This window comes from Platalea leucorodia (assembly GCF_965183815.1).
Source record: "Platalea leucorodia genome assembly, contig: HAP1_HAP1_SCAFFOLD_246, whole genome shotgun sequence".
Taxonomy (NCBI): Eukaryota; Metazoa; Chordata; class Aves; order Pelecaniformes; family Threskiornithidae; genus Platalea; species Platalea leucorodia.
This window is the reverse complement of record NW_028121321.1, coordinates 49,393-73,355: the sequence shown is the minus strand read 5'-3', so window position 1 is coordinate 73,355 and position 23,963 is coordinate 49,393. Positions and strand designations below refer to the sequence as shown.

The 23,963-nt window shown below is 59.1% G+C and overlaps 1 protein-coding gene across 1 annotated transcript in view; it reads left to right on the top strand.

Moving 5' to 3' along the window:
- Positions 1 to 3,588: 3,588 nt before the first annotated feature.
- The window catches only part of LOC309603910 (scavenger receptor cysteine-rich domain-containing protein SCART1-like), a gene marked incomplete at both ends in the record, with an annotated part of 36,466 nt that continues 16,091 nt past the window's right edge, over positions 3,589 to 23,963 (top strand). The window contains 4 exons of the mRNA XM_082338790.1: positions 3,589 to 3,919; positions 8,875 to 9,189; positions 9,776 to 10,096; positions 10,183 to 10,497. Coding sequence (XP_082194916.1) covers positions 3,589 to 3,919; positions 8,875 to 9,189; positions 9,776 to 10,096; positions 10,183 to 10,497 — 1,282 coding nt within the window. The remainder of the gene's footprint in view (positions 3,920 to 8,874; positions 9,190 to 9,775; positions 10,097 to 10,182; positions 10,498 to 23,963) is intronic.

Genomic DNA, 23,963 nt, shown 5'->3' with positions numbered 1-23,963 from the left:
AATAAGGGGTGCAGATTGTACTGGGTCCAGCTGGGATGAAGTTACATTTTCTTCTTAGCAGCCCCTGTGGTGCTGTGCTTTGCCTTGGTGGCCAGAACAGCTTTGACAGCAAGCCGACATTGTAGCTATTGCTGAGCAGTGCTTGCACAGCATCAAGGCCTTCTCTGTTTCTCGCTCTGCCCCGACAGCGAGGAGGCTGGCTGTGGCAAGAGGCTGGGAGGGGACAAAGCCAGGATAGCTGACCCCAACTGACCAAATCGATATTGCACGCCATACGATGTCATGGTCAGCAATAAAACTGGGGAGGAGGGTGTGTTCTCCAAAGTGTCCTTTACTCAGAGACAGGCCGGGCATCGATCTCCTGCTGTGAGATCCACTCCTCCACTTATTAAACTGTCTTTATCTCGACCCATGAGATGTGTTTTCTTGCTTTTGCCCTTCCCGTTCCCTCCTCCATCCCGTTGATGGGGAGTGAGCAAGTGACTGGTTGGGGGCTGCCACATGAGGTCACTCCGCCATGTCAGCACATAGCAAATAGGTTGGTATGTGCTTGAGCAGATGATAGGCTGAGAGCTGGCACATGGCTTGTGTAAGTGGTTGTGAGATTACTGATGCCTGAGTAGCTGATAGGCCAAAAGCATGCACGTGGCTTGTGCCGGAGCTTGTGAGGTCACTTGTGCCTTTGTATCTCATAGGCGAGTGGATAGCAAGTAGGTGGATATGTGGTGGTCAGGTCACTGGTGCCTGAGTAGCTGCTAGGCAAGAGGGAGACACATGGCTTGGGTATGTACTTGTGATGTCACTCTTGGCTGAATAGCTGATAGGCCAGGACCAGGTGCATGGCCCTGATAGGTGCTTGTGAGGTCGCCGGAGGCTGAGTACCTCAACAGCGAGTACATGGCAAATAGGTGTACATGTTCTTGTGAGGTCACGGGTGCCTGAGTAGCTGATAGGGCAGGAGCAGGCATCTGGCACTGTACTGGTTTTGGCTGGGGTAGAATTACCTTTCTATTTAGTGAAATAGCGCGCGACTGTGTGGGACTTAGCTGCTGGCTGGGGATAAACGACAACAGGTATGTGTAGGTTGTTTTGAGGTCACTGCTGCCTGAGTAGCTGATAGGGCAGGAGCAGGCCCACAGTTTCTGTAGGTGGTTCTGAGGTCATTTGTGCCCAAGTAGCCCATAGGCCTGGAGCAGGCCAACATCAGAGGTAGATGCTGTGACATCATCTGTGGCTGAGTAGCAGATAGGCCAGGGGCTGTGTATGAGCTTGCGATGTCACTGGTGCCTGAGTAGCTGATAGGTCAGGAGCTGGCACATAGCTCATGTAGATGCTTCTGATGGCACCAAAATAATATTTAGACCACGCCCAAATACGACTTTTTGAAAGAACAATCATCAGCAGAAGTGCATACACTGCACACACATGTGACAGTGTAACTCATGCATGCGCAGCATTGGCAGTAGGAGGGTGTGAGGTCACCGTCAGTATAACCCATGAGCACACAGAGGTGGCAGTAGGAGGGTGGCAATGGTCACATCACCAATGGCACCCCATAGCTGTGGGGCTCGGTGCAGAGCGGCCGTGTGCTGTCCCAAGGGCATGCCGGGGGCCGGGAGCTGCCCATCCCCGTGTCTGTGAGGCCGGAGGAGCAGCCCCTGCAGCCCTGGCTGGAGCAGTCGGGGTGGGGGTGGCTCGGGGGCACCGCAGGGATGTGCCTGGGCACGGTGCCAGGAGGAAACCACAGACTTCCTGCCCGGGCGCTGCGCGGGGAGCACGGCGAGCGCTGCGAGGCCACGGGGGCTGTGGTTTGTGCACCTGCAGGCTGGAGCTCCTGATCTGCCTGCGGGGAATAACGGCCCCTTGGTGACAGGCTGAGAGTCAGGGACATGTCTGAGCCTCTGGGCTGTGGGTCTGCTGCCAGGGCAGGGACACGAGGGACCTTGCAAGGGGCTCTCCAGGGAAGGATGGGTGAGCCAGCACCCCTGGGATGGGGCTCTGGCCTGGGCTAAGGCCCTTTCCCAGCTGCTGCTCCCAGCACAGCAGGGTCTGTAGCAGGGTCAGGGGCTCTTCCTTTCCCTTCCTGACACAGCCTCCGGTGCAGTCCCAGCCCTGTGGTTCCCATGGCACGGGCGTGGCTGGACACTCTCACCTTGGGCTCTTGGATGTGCCTGGCATAGGAGATGCCCAGTGCTCCTGGTCAACACAGCAGGGCTCAAGGGATGAAAAACCCATTTCCCCCCGCCCACAACCAGCCCTGTCCTGTGACAGCCCCCCACCACAGTGACGTGACACCTGCAGCAGAGCCGTCTCTCATATATGGTCATGAATGGCACTGGAGAAGTTCATTGGAGGGCTGGGCTGTGTCGGAGGGGAGATAGCTCCCGATAATGTCTAAAAAGGTCCTGCTGCTTTGATTGGCTCATCCTGTAGCTGGGCTGGGATCTGCAGAGATATATTGCCCTCCCATCATCATTGTCCCCATGAGTCCCCAGGAGCTGTGGCAGGGAGTGTGGCGCGGCAGGGATGTGCTGGCAGGGCAGGAGGCTCCGGATGGGCACAGAGGGACTCCTGTCCCCTCAGATGCTGTGGCTGCTCCTCTGGGTACAGCTGTGCAGGGGTAAGTGCCAGTTCCATTGTCCCACAGCCCAGGGCCAGCGGGTACCCGCATGGTCGTCGGGATCTGTCTGGGAATGGGGTTGCTTTGCAGGTGCTACTGAGATGAGGGTCAGAAGGTGCTCAAGTCCCTGGACCCTGTGCCTGCCTGTCTGGGTGGGAGAGTACCTCCTTTTCCAGAGCTCCAGTGTTGAAGGCAGCCTGTGCCTGGCTGGATTCATAGACAGCCTGTCATGGGGTACCCTTTTGGGACCCCCTGTTGCCCAGCACTGTGCCTCTGGAGCCGGTGGTGGCCTAGCTGGTGACGGCAGCACCCAGAGATGCCCAGGGCACTGCCAGCCTCTGGGGTGCCCCGGAGGGTTTGTGTGCTGCTGACTGCCCCCTTGCTGCAGGGGAGCCCTGACCCCATGAGGGCAGTTTGTGCCCCGTGGAGAGAAGGGGATGGGGGCATCTGCGTAGAGAGACATCCTTCCTGGGGGGCCCGGCCCAGTGCAGTGGCCCTGACACCAGGGGCAAGGAGGGGATGTGGGTGGGGGCATCATCGGAATCGTCTCAGTGGGAACACAGAAAGCCCTGGGGGTGGGGGTGGGGGTGGATGGTGCTGGGGCTGGCAGTTTGCATGGGAAGCTGCAGGCCTGGGTACACGGGGCTGTCGAGGGGGTGCTGGGCTGGGGAAGAGAGGGTGCCCTGTGCAGGGCTGGGCACAGTGTGCAGGTGTGTGTGGGCAGGGGGCAGGTGGCCGTTGGGGTGGGAAAAGGTGCCTTGTGCGGTGGGAAGGCGAATGACCCAGCAGGGCCAGAACTGCCCACAGCCAGCCTTGCGCAGCCCATGAGAATAGAAGGGACCCCCACACTGCCCTGGGGACAGCCTGGAGGGGAGAGGGCTCCCACCCTGGCACCTCTGACATGGCCTGGGCAGGGGCTTCCTCCAGACCCACAGTGCTGGGGCTTGGTGCTGTGCCTGACTGGTTCCATGTTTGTGTTTGAAGGTGCTGCGGAGGTGAGGCTGGTGAATGGTGGCAGGCGCTGTGCTGGGAGAGTGGAGGTGAAACATGGGGGCCACTGGGGCACTGTGTGTGATGACTACTGGAGCATGAACGATGCGGCAGTGGTTTGCAAGCAGCTGGACTGTGGGTCTGCTGTTGGAGCTCCTCAGTATGGACACTTTGGGCCAGGATCTGGCCCCATTTGGATGGATGATGTTGGCTGTAATGGCACCGAATCCGCCCTCTCTGACTGCCCACACAGAGGATGGGGTGAAAATAACTGTGGTCATGATGAGGATGCTGGAGTGATGTGTTCAGGTAAGAGAACAGCCTGTTCCACACCCTTGAGGTTGGGACGGGGGAAGGGACCTTGGGTGTGCCCTCAGGGAGCAACAAGTGGGCACCAGAGCATTGCCCAATGGGGCCAGTTGCACTGCCAAGCTGGGACTGTCATTGCTGGTGTTCCCAGGCCCTGGGAAAAGCCCAGAGCAAGCCTACCGCAGGGTGAACTGACCCTGCCACAGTGTCTCAGCCCCTCTTCAGTCAGTGTCTTGGGCTGCAGATGAATCCTCCATCCCTGCCCCGGGGTGTCCACTGATCTCCACTGGTCTCCACCCATTCTGCCAGTTCCCAGCCAACAATGCTGAGGGTGCCTGTGCTGGAGAAACCAGGGGGGACTTGCTTGGCACTCCACACCTTGGAGGAACGGCATGAGATGGCTGGTTCCCCAGGTCATTCCCCTTGACAGGCCTGAGTACCTCAACTGAATCAAAAGGGCTTTTTGGAGAGCATGAGTGCTGGGCCCTGGGAGAGGAGCAGGGTGGCACACAGCCCTTCGCTGTCTGTCCCCGGGGCTCGGCTGTGTGGTCCAGCACTGCGAGGCTTAGGAGCCTGGCAGCTGCTTGACCCTGGCTGCTCCCTTCTGCATCACGGCATGCACAGGCTCGTACTGGGAGGTGCCTGGGGCTGTGACAGCCCCACAGGGGCACGGCCCCATGCAGGCAGCGCTGACCTGCTGCCCAGCCTCTCCTGCCTGCCCATGGTTCCCCACACTGCCCCATGAAACAGAGGCTTTGGCATCATTTACTGACTCTCATCTGTGCCTGCTGTTACCCTCTGAGCCAGCATGAGCCCAGGGGGGCATGCGGATCTCCTGTCCCTCTGCCTGGCCATTGGCCTGGGACCTGTGCACCTCTGGGCAGAGCACTGTGTGCCTGGCTGAGGACACCCCTTCCAAGCAGGCATCGGAGGGGTCTGGACAGGCACCAGCCATGGTAACAGCCGCACCATTGCTGTGCTCTGTTACATCTGCCCCTAACAGGAACCTCCCAATGCCCCAGAACTTCCCTGGGAGAGGGGTGCATTTCTGGCTGCATCAAGGTGATGGTCCTGCCTGGTCCCAAGCTCTGGAGGGGCTGAGCAGGCTGCAGCAGTCATTGTCATGTGGGCCAGTTCTCCCAGACCCAAACTGCTCGCACCGCTGCAGTGCTGGGGGACCATGCCGGGCAGCACAGGATGCCTTGTGCAGCAGCAGATTGTCTGAGCAGTGCCTGGTGCTGTGACAGACACGTACCCTCTAGAGCCGTGATGGTGTAGAGAAGGGGTGCAGGGGGGCCTGGATGTGTTTGTGTCACCAACACTCCCCCAACAGCTTCCCCTGGGATGTGCAATGGGCCATTTGGTCATGGCTTGCTTGGAGGTGATGCAGGATGTGGCCATGTATCTGCCAGAGGTCTCTGGGAACTCCCAGTTATCTTTTTTTTTTTCCAGGATTTGTCCGGCTGGTGGAAGGGAAGAGCCGCTGCTCAGGACGGGTGGAGATCCATGATGGGGACCAGTGGAAAACTGTCTGTGACTCCCACTTTGGTCCCAAAGCTGCTGACGTGGTCTGCAGGGAGTTGCAGTGCGGCATGGCCCTGCCTGTGGCTGGGGCAGCTCACTTTGGAGAAGGGATGAGTCCCATGTGGGATGGAGAGCTGCAGTGTGTGGGGAATGAATCCCTCCTTGCCTCCTGCCCCAGGGGGTCTCCCAGGGACCAGCCCTGCACCCACACGAACAGCGCTGTTGTCACCTGCACACGTAAGGACTCAGGGTGGGGTGCTGAGCTCTGGGGTGAGCTCCAGCCTGAGGGGGGGCAGGTTGTGCCTGTGGAGACAAGGGACCTGGGGTGTCTGTTCCCACAGGCTGGCAGAGAGGTGACCTTCCTGGGGGATCTTAGACAAGGGCAGGGCTGGGCTGGTGCCCAAGGACAAGGAGGGGGCATGGGTTGGGAGGGCTCACTGGGATTATCATGTAGCACCAGAGGGGACATGGAAAGGGCTGAGGGTGGAGGATGAACTGGGAGGTGCCCAGGGCAGGCTGTGGTGCAGGGGATCTCGGGGCCCTGGGGAGAAGCAGCAGTGTGGGCTTGGGGGAGCCCTGGTGGGGGCAGGTCTCTTCTCAGGGTGCTGTCTGGGGAGGGGTGGTGCCCTGGGTGGGTGTGGGCTGAGGGCAGGTTGCAGGGGGCCATTGTGGTAGAAGGAGGTGCCAAAGTGTGTGGGGCCACAAATGACCCAGCAGGACGGGAGCTGGGCATCCCCAGCCTTGCGCAGCCTGTGGGGATGGAAGGGGTTCCTGCAGTGCCCCGGGGACAGCCTGGAGGGGAGTGGGCTCCCACCCTGGCACCTCTGACTCCACCCGGGCAGGAGTTCCCTCAGACCCACAGTGCCGGGGCTCAGTGCTGTCCTGACTGGTCTTGTGTCAGTGTTTGAAGGTGCTGTGGAGGTGAGGCTGGTGAACGGCAGCAGGCACTGTGCTGGGAGAGTGGAGGTGAAACAACAGGGCAAGTGGGGGACAGTGTGTAGTGACGACTGGGACATGAACGATGCAGCAGTGGTTTGTAAGCAGCTGGGCTGTGGGTCTGCTGTTGGAGCCCCTCAGTATGGACACTTTGGGCAAGGATCTGGCCCCATTTGGATGGATGATGTTGGCTGCAATGGCACCGAATCTGCCCTCTCTGACTGCCCACATGGAGGATGGGGTGAACACAATTGCGTTCATGCTGGTGATGCTGGAGTGATGTGTTCAGGTAAGGGGACAGCCTATTCCCCACCTCTGGGGCTGGGACAGGAAAAGAGATCTGGCTGTGCCGTCAGGGAGCAACAAGTGGCACCGGAACACTGCTCAATGTGGCCAGTTGCACTGCCGAGCTGGGACTGTCATTGCTGTCCGTGGCCCCTGAGGAAAGCCCAGTGGGAATCTGCCCAAGGGTGCCCACACTCTGCGTGGCCCCTGAGCTGGCTCAGGTGAATCCCCCACCCTGCCCTGCATTGTCTGTTGATTCCCATCTTTCTCCTCTTATTCACCCAGGACCTGCCTGGCAGTGCCAAGGGCCAGGTGCCCCCATGCCAGGGGCACCAAGAGTGACTCATGTGGCCACCCACAGTATTGGGGAAGGGCATGGGATGGTAGCTGCTTTGGGGTTGTGCTCCCTGGCAGGCACAAGTCCCTTGGCTGAAGCAAAGGGGTTGCTCGGAGAGGAGGAGCACTTGGCCTGGTCTGCGGAGCAGGGTGGCCTGTGGCACCTCGTACCTCTCCCAGCGTCACCCCATGAGAGCCTGCCCGTGGGGACACGGTCCCATCCAGGAGTGCTGACCTGCTGCCCAGCCTCTTATGTCTGTCCCAGCCCCTGGCCGCCTTGCACTTCTGGATTTGCCAGCATTGACTGGCTCTCCTCTGTGCCTGCCCTTGCACTGGGAGCTTGTGTAAGCCCAGGGCTGCTCTTCTGTCCACTCTCCTGCCCTCTGCCTGGCTGTTGGCCAGGGACATGAGCATCCAGCAGTGCACTCTGGCCATGACTGGGGACCTTTTTCCTGGGCAGGCACCGGAGCAGGGGTCTGGCACAGACACCGACCGCAGGTTCAGCCTCACTACACTTGTGCCCTGTGACATGCCCCATCTCCCAGAGGTGCCCCAACAGCCCAAGACCCCCCTGGGAACAGGGCATGTTTCTGGTGGCACCAAGAGGTTCCTCATGCCTGGCCCTGAGCTCAGTGGGGCAGAGCGAGCTGCAGCAGCCAAGAGCGCCTGGGCTCATTTCCCTGGACCCCAAGTGCTCTGGGTGCTGCAGTGCCCAGGGGCCAGTGCCGGGCAGCCCAAGGTCTGTGGGGCAGCAGCAGATTGTCTGAGCAGTGCCTGTGGCAGTGGGTTTGGGAGGGAAGCAAGCCCACAAGGGCTGGGCTGATTTCTGAGGAGCGGCAGGCGGGCCCTGCTGTGTTTGTGCCATCAGCACCCTGTGAGAGCAGCTGGGGTGGTCGTGGGGCTTTTTGCCTTTGGCCACCTTGGAGATGAGGTGGGACGTGGTCAGGGGAGTGCCAGGGGGCTGTGGGAACTCTCAGGGGTCTTTGGTTGCTGAGGGATCTGGCTGGCTGGTCAGAGGGAATAGCCCCTTCTAAGAACATATAGCGATCCATGATGGGGACCCTTGGAAAACTGCCTGTGACTCACGCTTTGGTCCCAAAGGAGGCAACATGGTCGGCAGGGTCTGCTGTGGGTCTGGGATAGACACATAGCCTTGAGTGCTGTGATGGTGTAGAGAAGGGGTGCAGGGGAGCCTGGATGTGTTTATGTCACCAACACTCCCCCAACAGCTTTCCCTGGGATGTGCAATGGGCCATTTGGTCAGGGCTTGCTTGGAGGTGTTGTGGGAATTGCCAGAGCCCTCTCAGTTGGTTGGTTGGTTGTTTTTTTTTTCCCCAGGAATTGTCCGCCTGGTAGAAGGGAAGAGCCACTGCTCAGGACGTGTGGAAATCCATGACGGGCACCAGTGGAAAACTGTCTGTGACTCCCATTTTGGTCCCAAAGCTGCCGACGTGGTCTGCAGGGAGTTGCAGTGCGGCATGGCCCTGCCTGTGGCTGGGGCCGCTCACGTTGGAGAAGGGATGAGTCCCATGTGGGATGGAGAGCTGCAGTGTGTGGGGAATGAATCCCTCCTCGCCTCCTGCCCCAGGGGTTCTCCCAGGGACCAGCCTTGCACCCACACGAACAGCGCTATTGTCAGCTGCACACGTAAGGACTCAGGGTGGGGCGTTGAACACCTGAGCTGTGCCGGGGGTCAGGGATCAGAGCAAGGACCATGATGGGCTGGGCGTGAGGACAGGAGGGGTGATGGGTTGTCTGCAGCATGAAAATAGTGCAGAAGGAGAAGAAAGGCATGCTGTCCCTCTGGCCTCTGCACCAGCTACTGAGGGTACAAGAGTACCAATCCACCCTCAGTCCTCCTTCTCTGTCCCCAGAGTACACAGGGTTCAGGCTGGTGAACGGCAGCACGGCGTGTGCAGGGAGGGTGGAGGTCCAGGTGCTGGGGACCTGGGGGCCCCTCTGTGCCTCCCGCTGGGATCTCTCGGATGCCCACGTTCTCTGTCGTCAACTCAACTGCGGGTTTGCTGAGTCCATTCCTGGAGGAGAGCGTTTTGGGAGAGAGACTGGCCCGGTCTGGAGAGACTCATTCCACTGTGACGGGACTGAAGCCCACCTGGGACAGTGCCCAGTGATCACCCTGGGGGCCTCACCATGCTCCCATGGGAACAACGCCGCTGTCATTTGCTCAGGTGAGCGCTGGGAAAGTGATGCATTAACTCCATTTGCCCTTTGTGTGCAACACGGCCACCCAAAGCAGGGGTCCCATGGCAGTACCAGGCTGAATTTCTCCCTGGAGAAACCCTTGCTTCCCCAGGAGCCTTCTGGAGGGCTTTGCCTGCTCAGAGTGACTGCTCTGCTGTGGGAGAGCAGGGGACTGAACGGAGGCAGGCATCTGCCCCCAGGGCAGCGGCTTAGGCCCTGGCACCACTGGCAGGCCTCGGCTCCTGTGTTTTTCTGCTGTGGGATGAGCCCAGGACAGGGCTGCAGGGCTCTGCTCCATCCCTCGAGCTGCAGACAACCGCATCCCATCCCCACAGAGAGCCCTGCAGAGCCTCCTCCCACCACCCAGGCAGGAGCTGCCTGGGTGCCCCCAGCCGCAGCAGACCTAGGTGTGAGCTGCAGAGTGGGCCTGGGCTCTGCCCTTGCTTCTCATCAGCACAAGGCTCAATGTTGTCCTGTGTGGTTGGAGAATTCCCCCTTGCCCTTCTCCCTGAAGGGTGCCATGTTCCCTGGTGCCTCCAGTGGCTGTGGCATCTCTGCTCTCCCCAGGCTCAGACGGCTTTGCATCCCTGCGGCTGGTGGGTGGAGGGAGCCGGTGCGACGGGCGAGTGGAGATCTTTCAGCGTGGGACATGGGGCAGAGTCCTGGATGACCAGTGGGACGTGCGGGAGGCCAACGTGGTGTGCCAGCAGCTGCAGTGCGGACAGGCGGAGACAGCCTACAACCCCCCAAAGCCTGAGCGAGGGACGGGCCCCGTAGGGCTGCGAGGGGTCCGGTGCGCAGGGCACGAGGCCAACCTGACCCAATGCAACACCTCCCTGCCCGAGAGTGCACTGGCGGCAGGGGTTGCGGAGGACGTGGGAGTCATTTGCTGGGGTGAGCGGCACTGCACAGGCCCCCCAGATGATGAGGTGGGTGGGCAGCCAGCCCTTGACAGCAACTGCGGTTTCTCCCCACTGCAGGGAGCCGGCAGGTCCGGCTGGTGAATGGAGCTGGGCGCTGCGCGGGGAGAGTGGAGATCTACTACCAGGGCAGCTGGGGGACCGTCTGCGACGATGGCTGGGACCTGTCTGATGCTGCCGTTGTTTGCCACCAGCTGGGCTGTGGAGGGGCAGTGGAGGCGGCTGGCTCCGCTCGGTTCGGGGAAGGCTCTGGGCAGATCTGGCTGGATGGCATGAACTGCTCTGGGGACGAAGCTGCTCTCTGGGACTGCCCTGCCAGGCCCTGGGGGCAGCACGACTGCGGGCACAAAGAGGACGCAGGAGTCATCTGCTCAGGTCTGTGGTGGGACCTTGGTTCCTGGGGAGGCCGGGATGTGTGGAGAGCCTGGCACGTCCAAAGCTGTCCCTGGCTGCCTCTGAACTCCTGCCTGAACCCATGCTGCAGACACCCATGCACGGGCACCCTCAGTCCCACTGGGGGGCCCTGGGGAGCTCAGCTGTTCCCCAGTGTTAGCGGGAAGGGCAGGGATGTCAGTGCATCAGGGACTTCTCTCTGCCCCTGGGTGCAAGAGGGATGTGCTGGTCATGCCCCTGCCTGGCTGAGGGCACGGGGGGTGCAGAGGCATCCCCTCTCCCACAGCCCCAGACCAGCCTGTTCCCCCTTGGTGCCTTTCCTCCCAGAGTTCGTGGCCCTGAGGCTGGAGAACAGCGACGGCTGCTCCGGGCGCCTGCAGGTTTTCTACAACGGGACGTGGGGGAGCATTTGCTCCAACTCGATGACTCTCGACACGGTGTCGCTGGCATGCAAGGAGCTGGGCTGCGGGGATGGAGGATCCCTGGAAACACACCTGCCCTATGGCAGGTTGTCTGGCCCTGCGTGGCTGGATAACGTGCAGTGTGGGGAGAAAACCAGCTCCTTCTGGCAGTGTCCTTCCACTCCCTGGGACCCACAGTCATGTGAAGACCTGCGAGATGAGATCCACATCACCTGCAACGGTAACTCTGAGCCACTCGGGCACCAGTGTCACCCCAGCTCCTGCTCCCCACTGGACACAGCCAAAGGCAGAGAAAGAGCTTGGAGGGGCTTTCCTTCCCATGTCAGACCCTACTCCTGCCGGTGGCACAAATGTGACCCCAGCAACACACATCCAGCAGCAGTTGCCACCCAGGTTGCCAGCAGTGCCTGGGGAAGGCAGAGGCATCTCCAGGTGAGGTCTCAGAAGAGACCAGATGGGGTTCAGAAGAGCCTCCCCTCCATAGACACACGACTGCTGCTCTGTGAACCAGGGACCTTTAGGGGCTGAGGAGTCAGGGTCCCCCTAGACCTGCGCGTGTCCCCTGACTGACTGGGATGCAGATGCTGCCATGACCAAGATGGTACAGGGAGGCACAAGTAGAGCTCAGCCTTGCTGTGTTCTGCACGATCCCCTGAACCAGCCCCCTTCACTACAGGGTTTCTTTCTTCAGGGCAACACCCAGGAATGTCCCTGGCCCCGTTGACCCCATGCCCCAACGCCACGAGCTGCACAGGTATTGAGCTGCTCCTCTGTGTACCCTTCTTGTCTGGCAGGGCTCTGCCTGCTGTCTGGGTGCCATGGGAGGTCTTTGCCTTCTCCAGACAGGGAGAAGATTCGTGTCGTGGGAGGCAAGGACGGGTGCTCAGGCAGAGTGGAGGTCTGGCACCGTGGCTCCTGGGGGACGGTGTGCGACGACTCCTGGGACATGCGGGATGCCGAGGTGGCGTGCAGGCAGCTGGGCTGTGGCCCTGCGGTGTCTGCCCTGAATGAGGCTGCATTTGGGATGGGGCAAGGCCCCATCTGGCTGGAGCAGGTGGAGTGCCGGGGGATGGAGCTGTCCCTGCAGGACTGCTGGGCCCGGCCCGGCGATGGCAGTGCTTGCCGGCATAAGGAAGATGCTGCTGTGCGCTGTTCAGGTGAGCGGCAGGACGGGGACCTCTTGTTCAGGTGTTGGCAGGGAGCTAGAGAAGGCCGTTCACCCACTTGGTCCTGGCATGGCCCCTGACCTCCCAAGAGCGAGACCATTCCTGCAGAGTGCAGGAGCCTGGCGCCAGGTGGGGAGCAGCCTCAGTGGAGCTGGGTGTCCTCAGGCCACTGCCTGGGGGGCCCTGCAGCCCCAGGGCTGTCCCCTGGGCTGCCTGTGCCATCCTGCCTGCCGCCCAGAGCAGAGGCCGTGGGCCCTGTCCCGGCCTCCCTTTCTAGCGCTACTGGAGGGGCAATTTGGGTGGGATATGTCAGGGACATCTCCAGACACACCCAGGGCGTGTTGGGAAGGAGGCTCCCCAGTACCCGCACACCCGTCCCCTCAGCCCAGCTCTCCTTTTCCTCCTCTGCAGCTCCAACCAGGACAGCAGCATCCCCACCCCGAGCAGGTAACTTGTCCTCCCGCCCGAGGCTGGGTATCTCCAGCACCAGGCTAGTAACACACAGCTGGATGGAAGGGGCTCCTTGCTGGGGTGTGAAGCTCCCAGGAGGAGGCACTGGGGTGGTGGTGGGAGAGTTGGGGAGGGCTATAATTTCCTCAGCAGGGTGGAAGCTTCCCCATTACTCACCCCTGGGGTCCTCCACCCTTTGCTGCCTTCTGCCTTGAGAGATGGGAGTCAGGACTGGTGCTGCCCCCACCTCTCCCAGGCCTGGTGTTGCCCCTTCCATGTTCTTGCCCATGCAGATCCTACCCGAGGTCGTTTGACCAGCAGCGGGAGAGTCTCAGTGCCCGTCATCATCTGCATCATCCTGGGGGCCCTTCTCTGCCTGCTCCTAGCCCTCCTGGCTGGGCAAGTGCTAAGCACCAGGGCTGGGCGCAGAGGTGGGTCCTTCCATAGCAGTCCCAGGGACCATGCCTCCTGGAAGGGCTGTGGGGTGCTGCGGGGTGTCACTGAGGGGCACAGGCAGAGCTGGGGGGATGAGACTGTGTGCTGCCACTTGTCCCATGCACCACCCCATTGACTGCCTGGCCATGGGGCACCAGCAGCAAGGGGTGGAGAGAGCCCAGAGGCGGGGGGAGGTAGTGATGGGGCAAGGAGAGAAATGGCAGAGTGGAGATGGCCAAGGCTGGCAGTGCTCTGGGTAGTGCTGGAGGGGGCTCTGGGGCAAGGGAGTTGGCAGGAGGAGCATGGGGCAGTAGAGTCCATCTCCATGGTGTCAGGCCCCCAAGCTGTCCCTCTGCCCAGCCCTGCCCATCCTCGCCCATCCCCCGGCAGGGCAGATACCCTGCTATAGGCCCATGGGGCAGATAAGGGGCAGCTGCAGGTGGCAAGGAAACATGGGAGCTGCTCCAAGGTCAGACAAGGGGGGAATGACCCAGGGGCCAGAGGGGCATGAGCGCTGTCTCCGAAAGGATGATGCGAGGGTGACGCTGCCCCAGATAATCTCCACAGCAATGTTGCCCTCACTGGGAATGCGGCAGCCGTGCCTGGACAGCGCAGTGGGGCTGTGCTGTGGGACCAGTCCTGGGCTGGCCAAAGGAACAGGTTTGGGGGAGCACAGTGGGGTCCCATCGCCCCTCTGCCTGTCCCTGTGCCAGCCCTGCCTCTGTCCCCAGGCTCCAGGAGGGCTCAGGAGCTCTTCCCCGAGGCCGTGTATGAGGAGATTGGTTACAGCCCAGTGTGGGAGAAGCAGGCAAGGTTTGGTCGCTCAGGTGGGTGTGGGTCCTCCCTGGAGGCCCATCTACAGGACTCTTTCCCCTGGCCCCAACACAGGGCTGATCCCCTGAAGCCTCCCAGCCCATGGTCCCTGCAGCGCTGGGGCCGTGTGGTCTGTGGGGAGAGCATCCAGGTCCTGGGCCCGGGAGAGGAGCTTCCTCCCAACCAGCTTTGCCCATCCCAGCTGGACAGCCCCTCTCTTCCTGCCCCTGCACCCCACGTGACACCCGAGGAGTGAGGGAAGGGGCTGCACTAGGGCAGCTCTGGGAGCACCTTTGAGATGGTGTTTGTCCTGGGGGAGCAGGGTGATTCCCAGCCCTCCTCCCCATGCAGCCCCAGCTCTGTGGGTCCCCCTTCCCCAGCAGCACTGACCATGAGACAGGTCCATGGGGCTCGCTCCCTAACACCCGCTGTGCATCTCTCCAGGCTCCTATTCAGAGGAGTCCCTGACCCAGCTGCAGCCCTCCCCTGGGGACAGCGAGGAGGAGGAGGATGGTGTGGGATCAGCACCAGGTAACGGAGGCAGGAAGGGGCTGATCTCCCTGCAGCCATGTGATGGACAGAGGTGTCACTGAGTGTCACCATCACAGATGGGGAGGACATGGGGGCCTCCTGTGGTGCTGCCACCAACAGTGTCTCAGCCCTGTGTCCCTGCGCATCCTCCCATCCTCTGCTCTGGGGGACGTATCTTCTCACTGTCACCAGCTGCCCTCTCCTTTCAGATGTTCTTGTCCTGCCCGGAGGTGACCCAGTGGATGGCTATGATGATGCCAGGGAGGTTTCTGACCCTGGGGATGATGCTGTCCCTGGGCAGGGAGCTTGGGAAATGCCCAGGGCACCAGCGGAGGGAGCGGGGCCCAGGGATGCACTCGGAGGTGAGAGGGAAAGATAGCGCTGCCGGTTCCTGGGGTGCCATCCCTGGTGCCACCCAAGTTGCTACCGTATTGACACCCAGACCTCCTGGGAAGGGGGAACCTGACCCAGGAGTTGTCCTTGGAGGGACTGGGGGTGGGAGAAGGAGCTGAATGTGGTGAGGAGTGGGCAGGAAGGTGATGCACGGACCCCATGCGGCAAACTGCAATGTCCTGCCTTGCTGCTTTCAGGGAGCAGCCTGTGCTCCCGGAGAAGTGCTGGGGTCCCTGGAGCTGAAGGAGACACCTCATCCGTGTCCCTGGGGAGCATGGGCTATGATGATGCTGAAGAGGTGTCTCTGGCACATCCCCGTGAGGACTCAAAGGCTGTGACAGCGGAGCTTGGTGCCCAACAGTCCCTGAGCCCCAGGCCAGGAGAGCCCATCCCTGCTGTGCAGCTGGGTGCAGGCAGGAGGGAGGAGAGGCCTGTGCAGCTGGGAGAGCTGTGAGCACCAGGGAACCGTCTCCCTTTACCATGGGCAGCAGAAATGGCTGGGAGTTTCCTCTATTTTTATTCCCATTTTCACACTGTGCATCCATATTTGTTCCCATTAAAAGTCTCTGGGGGCTTTGACCCAGAGCTGCTGCTTGCCTGCCCAGGTGTCGGGTCATCTCCCTGAGGCTGATCAGGGGAGCAGAGAACAAAGGCACAGTGGTAGGGAAGGGGCGTGTCTCAGGGACAGCAGGCTTGGGGTCAGGCTGTGGGGCTGCGAGAGCCCCTGGTGCCTGGGGAATAATCCTGCTGACAGAGCCATTTCCATCCTGCTGGCCACAGGCAGTTTCTAGTCAAAATGGCTCTCTGATAGGTGCCGTGATGCCCCCCAGCGGGAGCACCCATTTCCTCACCCTGGGGTTTCCAGCTGCTCTTTCCCCCAGGCCCTGCCTGGGCCACACTGGCCCCACAGCACAGAGGCCATGACAGAGCTGCCATGTCAGGGTAAGTCCTGGGTTGTTGCCCCACAGAAGTGAGCCCTAAGGTGGCCGCAGTGCCCTGAACACCCCAGCCAGCCCCAGCGGGGATCATGGCCCGTGGATTACCTCCCACAAAGGTTAGGAGGCAGCTGTGCTCCACACTGCCCCAGCACAGGGTGCAGAGCCACTTTCTGGGACACACGGGGCTGGAATTCCCTCTCCTCATGCTCTGCCAGGACCCCAGTCTCCATGGGCTCTTTCTGCTCTCTTGGGCCCTCACAGACCCCGAGCACTCTTGTCACAGGCACAGAGCTGCCTTCTTCCTGAGCAGGGGCTGTAAAGCCCCATGGCAGCCCTGGGACCCCCTCCTCCTGCTCCCCTCCAGCCCCCACCCCTGCCCTCCTGCTGCCTCGCCAGGGGTGTCAGTTTGGATTTGTGTCGGGGCAGTACTTGTCTGCAGGTACAGGAGGGATGGGAGCAGGGGGGATGGGGGCACCTTTCCCTCAGCGCTGTTGGAGGGCCGGGGGATGGAGAAAGGATCCCCACGAGACGTGTGCTGCAGCCAAAAGCCGTGGTCTGGCCCCTGGCCTGGAGAAGGACCCATCCAGGAGGATGCTCATGTGGGCACGTTTCCATGGCAGAGGAGATTTTGTGTCCCTCCCCTAAAACAGGTGCTGCTGGGAGCTGAGCCAGGGTCCCTCTCCCTTGGCTGGGGCTTTCACCAGCCCCTGCGCCCATGGAAAGAAAAACCACTTACACAGGAGACAGGCGGGGAGAAGAGTTTGACACTTGGGCAGGACCTGGAGCCTAGACTGCCTTCCCTGCTCCCACTGGTGGGTGTCCACACCCCTCCAGCTCTTCCCTGAAAGGCTCCTCTGCTGCAGGCTGGAAGGTGTGTTGGCTCCCTGTGGGGAGCTGCTGCAGCTCAGTACTGCTGCCAACGGCAGGATCTGGCCCTAGAGGAGAAGAGGGCAGGAGGCGGCTGTCACCAACATCCTCTCCCACTTCCACATTGCCCCATTCCCTGCTGGGAGCTCCTCCACCCCTGGGGGGACCCTGGGGGAATCTGGAGGAAGCCCAGGCTCACACATCCCTCTGCTCCATACCCTGGAGCGTTCCTGCTGGCAGCTGCCCCAGGAGAGCAGCGTTCCCAGGGTGATACTCCCATGGTGATGGTTGACGCAACATGGGCATTGAAACCACAGCCTCCATCCCCTGGAAAACTCCCACTGGGATAAGCTCCAGCCCTGGCATTTTGGGACCTGAACAGTCTGGCCCTGTGGGTGGGGTCTATTCTCTGCAGCAAAGCAGGATTGTCACTGTGCCCCAGGTCTGTGCTTGCTCCTGCAGCTCCCAAGGACCTACCTGAGGGGGGTCACAGTGAGACCCCCAACTCTCAGCACTGCTGCCCCACACTGGGCAGAGCATGGCTGTGGAAAGCCCCCGGGAGAGCAGCCTTATTTCTCTTAGTTTGGGCTCACTGTTCCCAGGGGCTGAGCACCCTGCAGTGAAAGGCCGTGTCTCACACTCCGTTTTGGTTGCGGGTGTTTAAGCTGGGGGACCAGCCAAGGCACCATCTGGCCCTTCCCGCCTGTACATGGCTGTGGACAGGCCTGTGCCCCCCTGATCCCACCAGTGCAGCATCAACAGAGACACCAAACACCCCAGGAACAAGAGGTGGGCACCAGCCCCATGTCTGTGGGCTGTGTCTGGCCTCAGGAGCTCCACATGCCCTGAGCTGAGGCTCTGCTTAAGCCAGCAGTGATGGTGGAAGCAGGAGCACTTGGAGACAGGGTCAGGATAAGAAATGTCAAAGCTGGGAGTCCCACAGCCCTGCCCAGGCTCGTCCAACTCAGACAGCCCTCCCTGCTGGCACAGAGGAGCGCTTCCCTGGAGACAGGACAATGTCAGACCCTTATCCCTGGAAAGCCACCAGGGCAGTGTGGCCCTGATCCCAAAGGACGCCTGGGCTGGACCAGCACCCTCACACCACATCTCTCAGCACAGCCAGAAATGATTCCTAGTGTGCTGCTGACACCTCTCCCCTCCCTGAGGTCCCCCCACACTCTGCTGCCAAGCATTGTCCCTGGGCGGTGGGGTGGGTCTGTGGTGCTGGGCAGTGACCTGAGCTCAGGTCCACCACAGCTGCCTGCTTCTGCTCCAAGAGGCGGCTCAGCAGAGGCAGCACACACAGCCCTCCCACAGCCCTCCTCACCTCACAGGCAAGCCCTGGGTGGGCAGGGCAGGCCCACAGGACCTGGAGAGGACCAGTGCCCAAGCTCCAGCCTGCACCTGCCTGAGGCTGGGGAGTCAGGGCAAAAGTACCCCTGGAGATGCTGGGGATTGAACCCAGGACCTCCCACGTGCAAAGCTGGTGCTCTGCCACTGAGCTACATCCCCTTGACACCTGCCAGCAGGAGAGGCACTCTCGTCCCGTGATGCGCCTGTGACAAGTCCCGTATTCCCCTGGGTGCCCAGGGACCCTCTGCAGCAAACAGCACTTGAATCCTTCTGATGTGGGGGAAGTTGGGACTGCCTCTCTGCTGGGGCCTGATCCTGGCACAGGGCTGCACTGCAGAGCACTGCCCCTTCAAGGTCTCTGCAGGGCAATGGGGCAGAAGGAGGCTCTTGCTGCAGGTGCTGCTCCCACACTCTGGCCCACTCCAGGATGGGTCGATGGAGAGGAGAAAATCCTTTCCTCTGAGCCTCCTCTGCCACCCAGGGCAACAGCCATCTGTGCCACACCTGTCCCCAACTCTGCAGCAGCAGCAGTGCAACAGGGTGAGGGAAATGCCCTCCCTGGACTGGTGTGCCCCCAGGCTCCAATGGCATCCCAGGGCATGCTGTGGAGGGCACATGGAGGCAGAAATCTTATACCCCGTCCTCCAGGCACCAGGCCTCCCCCTGCACCCCTCTGTTCCCCAGCAGCCCTGCAGGTGAGGTGAACAGCAGGCTTCCATCTCCATGGGGCTGGGGATGGGTGTTGGGCTCAGGGACCTTCCCATTCCTTCAGCACTGATGTCTGTCCTGACAGCAAAGCCGTGCCCGGGGACAGCCCTGGCTGGGGTCCCTGTGGCAGGGTGGGTGAGCGTGCTCAGCTGTTAACCCAAAGGCTGATGGTTTGACCACACGCAGGGATGGTGTCCTCATGCTGGTAGAGCTGGGGCAATTGTGTTGCCCAGTGCCATAGATTTTTCCCTGCTGAGCCCCTGCCTAGCAGAGAGGGTTTAGGGGAATCAAAACCAGAGCACAGTCACTGTGACCTTCTGGAGTGGTTGAGTGGAGTTAAGGGGATGGGCTGCTCATCGATTCTGCTTTGCACACGTGGCCCCAAAGCCCATCCTCTGCAATGACTCTCCCATTCTTGTTGAAGAAAGACCTGGAAGGACTGCTCTTTTGGAGCAGCGATAATCCCACAGGCACTACCCCTGCAGCCAAGCATTTTCAAGCTCGCGCTCAAAGCTGACAAGACAGTAACTGTGCTTGGACAGACAGTCTCTGCCAGGTGGCATGGTCACTGCTGATTCCCCGCTCCAGAGTGGCAGAGGCTGGATCCCCTTCTCAGGACAGACTTCTTGCCAGGAAGCCACAGCCAGGGGGGTGCCTCACCTGGTTCTTACTGGCACTTCACTCAGCATCCGTTTTGGTGGATATTTCTTTCTTTATTGTGTCTACTCTTTCAACACACAGGAATGACAGAAAAACAAACATTTCATAAAAGCTTGTCAGAAAGCCCTTGTTATAGACAGGAAGTCCATCAAATCTGGAGGGAGCCAGGAACATTGCCATAAGCACCAAGAAGATTCAAGAAGCTCAAGGCCTCTTCTGGAATGCATCAAATTCTTGCAACCATGATTTGAGCCTGGAAGTGGGAAGGGATTTATGTGTGTGGGTGGAGGAGGAATAAGTGTGTTGTGGGAGTATGTCAGGGCTGAAGGCCCTTGCGCAAATCAGGGACGATGGAGACATTTCCATCTTGTGCGCATGCCTCAGCCTCGGAAATGGGGAAAGCCCGCTGCTGGGGGTGGATGTTCTCAGTCATGCCCCATGAGCAAGAAAGAAGGAAATAAGAGGACTCAGGTTGCAATATCGAAGTCAGCCAGTGGGAAACAAATAAGTAATTACATTGGGAGAGGGGGGCTGGAGGGGGGTCAGATTAGGAGAAGGAAAGAAATGGAAAGTAATGATTTCTGTTTTAAAAAATTTGGGAAGGTGAGACCCAGCTCATGTACCCTTCTTCTGAAGAAGGATCTACTTTTTCTTTTTTTTTTTTTTTTCCAGCGGGGCTGACCCTATCAGACTAGCTTTCACAGTTCTCCTCTGCTAGACATCCCAGAGAACAGGAGGGATGGGATTCATCTACTCAGATTTACACATGTCCAGTGGAAGGGCTTGATTCAACTTCCCCCTTCTCACTGTCAATATGAAGATGTCCTGAGGAATCCCAGACACACAGGAGCCCCACCCCTCAGCTTGGCTGGGTAACAGAAGAGAAAACAGCATGTTTAGAGTAAGTCCCTTGCCAAGGGAGCTGAAGATGAGCTCCATCCCATCGTACAGGGACATAATATAGATGTTCAACAGTGTTCGACCAAGTGCTGGTAAGAGAGAGATGCCGATAATGACTGGCTACAAGGAGGACTCTGTGCCAGTGGTGACATCTGAGACGGATCGTGCAGTCATCCTCCCGTCCACCTCATCGTCTACTTCTTTAGTCCAGATATCACCAATCTGGCTAGAAGGAGACTATGGGAGGCCATGTTAAGGCCTTGCTAAAGGCCAGCTATGCAACCTCTCTGATGGCTCTTGCCTTTACAAGGCGTTTTACAGAGGTCTCACAATGAAACCAGCCAGCCCCACTTGCACCTCTCTGCACCAGAAACCTTCTCCACATCTCACACTTCCACGAGAGTGCCCAGGACACAGCACACACCTGTCTGGGTTTTCTGGGCCTGTTCAGAAGAGAACCAGAAGTCATTGCTCCCAGCAGGCCCACAACTCCAATTGGCTCTTTGTGCAGCCCACAGCTTTTCTGAGCACTTCTCTCCGTGTCCCACTCCCCTCCAAACTTTCTGATCCTCAGGCTGCAGATGAGGGGATTGAGCAGGGGCCTGAGGACGGTGTAGCAAAAGGGCTTTGTCCAGCTATCTCGGGAGGGCTTTTCTGGGCATCTGACAGACAAGGATGAGGATGCTGTAGAAAACAGTTTCACGAGTGAGGTGAGAGCAGCAGGTGGAGAAGGCCTCCTGCCTGTCCATGCTGGGTGGGAGAGCTGCCCCAGGGTGGCAGCTCTGGTGCACGCACAGGATGCTCCTGTGAAGAGGAAGGGGAGGCCCAGATCTAAAAAGCAGGTTATGAGAGCAAAGAGTGTAAGTGTCACGGTGTCACTGCAGGAGAGCTCCAGTGAAATCACAGAAGAAGTGGTGCACTGCACTGGGGCCACAGACCTGTATCTGGGACAAGAATGAAGTGACTATTGTAGATGAGAGAAATGCCCCTAGCCAAGGTGTAGCTGCCTTCCCAAAATAGACCTTCCAGGTCGTGAGTCTTGCAGAGAGAAGCAGGTGGCACACAGCCCAGTACTGATCGTAGGATGTGGCCACCAGCAGGAAACACTCAGTACATGCAAAAGGTGCAGCAAGTACTACTAACACCACTGTCAGCAGAGATGGTGGTGTGTCCAGTCTGGTCAGCAGTGTGGTCAGGTCAGGGGCGTGGTGGTGGAGCTATAGCAAGTCTTCAAGTTGTCCACCACCAGCACAATGATGAGGGTGTTCCCAACACCAGTCACAGGGCAGGTCATGAGGGAGAGGAGGATTTCTCTAAGGCCTGGGGACATTCCCTATTTGCAGTACAGGTAACTCCGTTGATGAGCTTTGATTGTCCCCTTCCCCTTTCTCCATTGAAGGTTTTATGTCCTTCCTGTCCCCTCTCTCCTGGCAGGACACCTAGGAGGAAGAACATTCCTTTTTCTATGCTAGTTGCTTAAAGGAATTGTGAAGGAATTCCAGAGAGGTGAAACATGAAGGCGTGTGTGCCTCTGAGTGTATTTGTACTCCCCAGATGTGCTCTGTGCCTTCTGAAAGGTGAGAAATGCCGCCGTCTAGATGGCAATGCTGTTCATGCTAGCAGGAATACTTCTGACTGCACAGGTGAGATACTCCACAGGCGAGCTTCTTTCATACTGTGTATTTGAAGGCACAGGCCAGAAAGGCCAGGGAGGGTAACGTAGAAGACCAGGTTGCAATGAACCTATCCGAGGCAGGTGAGATGGATCTCACTGGGACAGTGGGAGTTGTTCCTGGAGTAACACACAGAAAGTTCAGGGGTCTGTCAGGTGTCCACATCTGAGCTGGCCTCGTGCACTCCTCATACACACATAGGTGTTCAGAGACAGGAGTCCTTCCTTTGCAGACGTAGAGACAGTGAATTGCAACAGTGGTAGTGCCTCCCTGGCCTCCTGTTGCCACTCCCAGAGGCTGGGAAGCACCTAAGCACTGCAGTGTATCACCCTGCTTTGCACGCCTTAGAGATGCCCCAAGGCATGAGGAATGGACACAGGAACCTCGGGCCAAGGCAGCACATCCCAGTGCTGCATTCAGGTGGTTTCCCAGGGGACATTCCTCTCAATGTGAAGTGACCTCAAGACACTGTCTTTCCCACAAGCCTCCACAGCAACCCCAAGAATAGCTGATGGCATTTGTGCTCGCTCAGGTTCATCTCACCACGCACAGCCCATGTCTTTAGTCTCATCCCATAGAATCAAAGAACAGTTTGGCTTAGACGGCACCTTTAAAGATCATCTGGTCCAAACAGAGTTCCATGGGCAGAGACACCTTCCCTTAGATCAGAGAGCTCAAAGCCTCATCCAGCCTGACTTTGCACACTTCCAGGGATGGGGCAGCCACAACTTCTTTAGGAAACCTCTTTCACTGTCATAGAATCATAAAACGATAGAATCATAGAATTGTTAAGATTGGAAAAGACCCTGAAGATCATTGAGTCCAACCGTTAACCTAGCACTGCCAAGTCCACCAGTAAACGATATGCTCAAGCACCACGTCTACCCGTCTTTTAAATACCTCCAGGGATGGAGACTCAACCACTTCCCTGGGCAGCCTCTTCCAATGCCTGACTACCCTTTCAGTGAAGAAGTTTTTCCTAATATCCAACCTAAACTTCCCCTGGCGCAGCTTGAGGCCGTTTCCTCTTGTCCTATCGCTTGTTACTGGGGAGAGGAGACCGCCCCCCACCTCGCTACAAGCTCCTTTCAGGGAGTTGTAGAGAGCAATAAGGTCTCCCCTCAGCCTCCTCTTCTCCAGACTAAACAACCCCACTTCCCTCAGCTGCTCCTCGTACTACTTGTTCCCTAGACGTTTCACCAACTTTGTTGTCCTTCTTTGGACAAGCTCTAGTACCTCGATGTCCTTCTTGTAGTGAGGGGCCCAACACTGAACACAGTACTCGAGGTGCGGCCTCACCAGTGCCGAATACAGGGGCACTATCACCTCCCTGCTCCTGCTGGCCACACTATTCCTGATACAAGCCAGCATGCCATTGGCCCTCTTGGCCACCTGAGCACACTGCTGGCTCATGTTCAGGCAGCTCTCAACCAACACCCCCAGGTCCTTTTCTGCCAGGCAGCTCTCCAGCCGCTCCTCCCCAGGCCTGTAGCATTGCATGGGGTTGTTGTGACCCAAGCGCAGGACTTGGCACTGAGCCTTGTTAAACCTCATACAGTTGGCCTCGGCCCATCGATCAGCCTGTCCAGATCCCTTTGTAGTTCCTTCCTACCCTCCAGCAGATCGACACTCCCGCCCAACTTGGTGTTCTCTGCAAACTTACTGAGGGTGCACTCAATCCCCTCATGCAGATCATCAATGAAGATATTGTACAGGACCGGCCCCAGTACTGAGCCCTGGGGAACACCACTCGTGACCGGCTGCCAACTGGATTTGACTCCATTCACCACCACTCTCTGGGCTCGGCCGTCCAGCCAGTTTTTAACCCAGTGCAGAGTGCACTCATCCAAGCCGTGAGCAGCCAGCTTCTCCAGGAGAATGCTGTGGGAAACAGTGTCAAAGGCCTTACTAATGTCCAAGTAGACAACATCCACAGCCTTCCCCTCATCCACTAAGCGGGTCACCTTGTCTCACCACCCTCATCATAAAAAAAATTTCTTCCCTATGTCCAATCTAAACCTATCCTCCTTCAGTTTAAAACCATTGCCCCGTGGCCTGTCACTACAGGCCTTCGTATAAATTCTCTCTCCATCTTTCCTATAAGCCCTTTTTATATATTGAAAGGCCACAAGGAGGTCT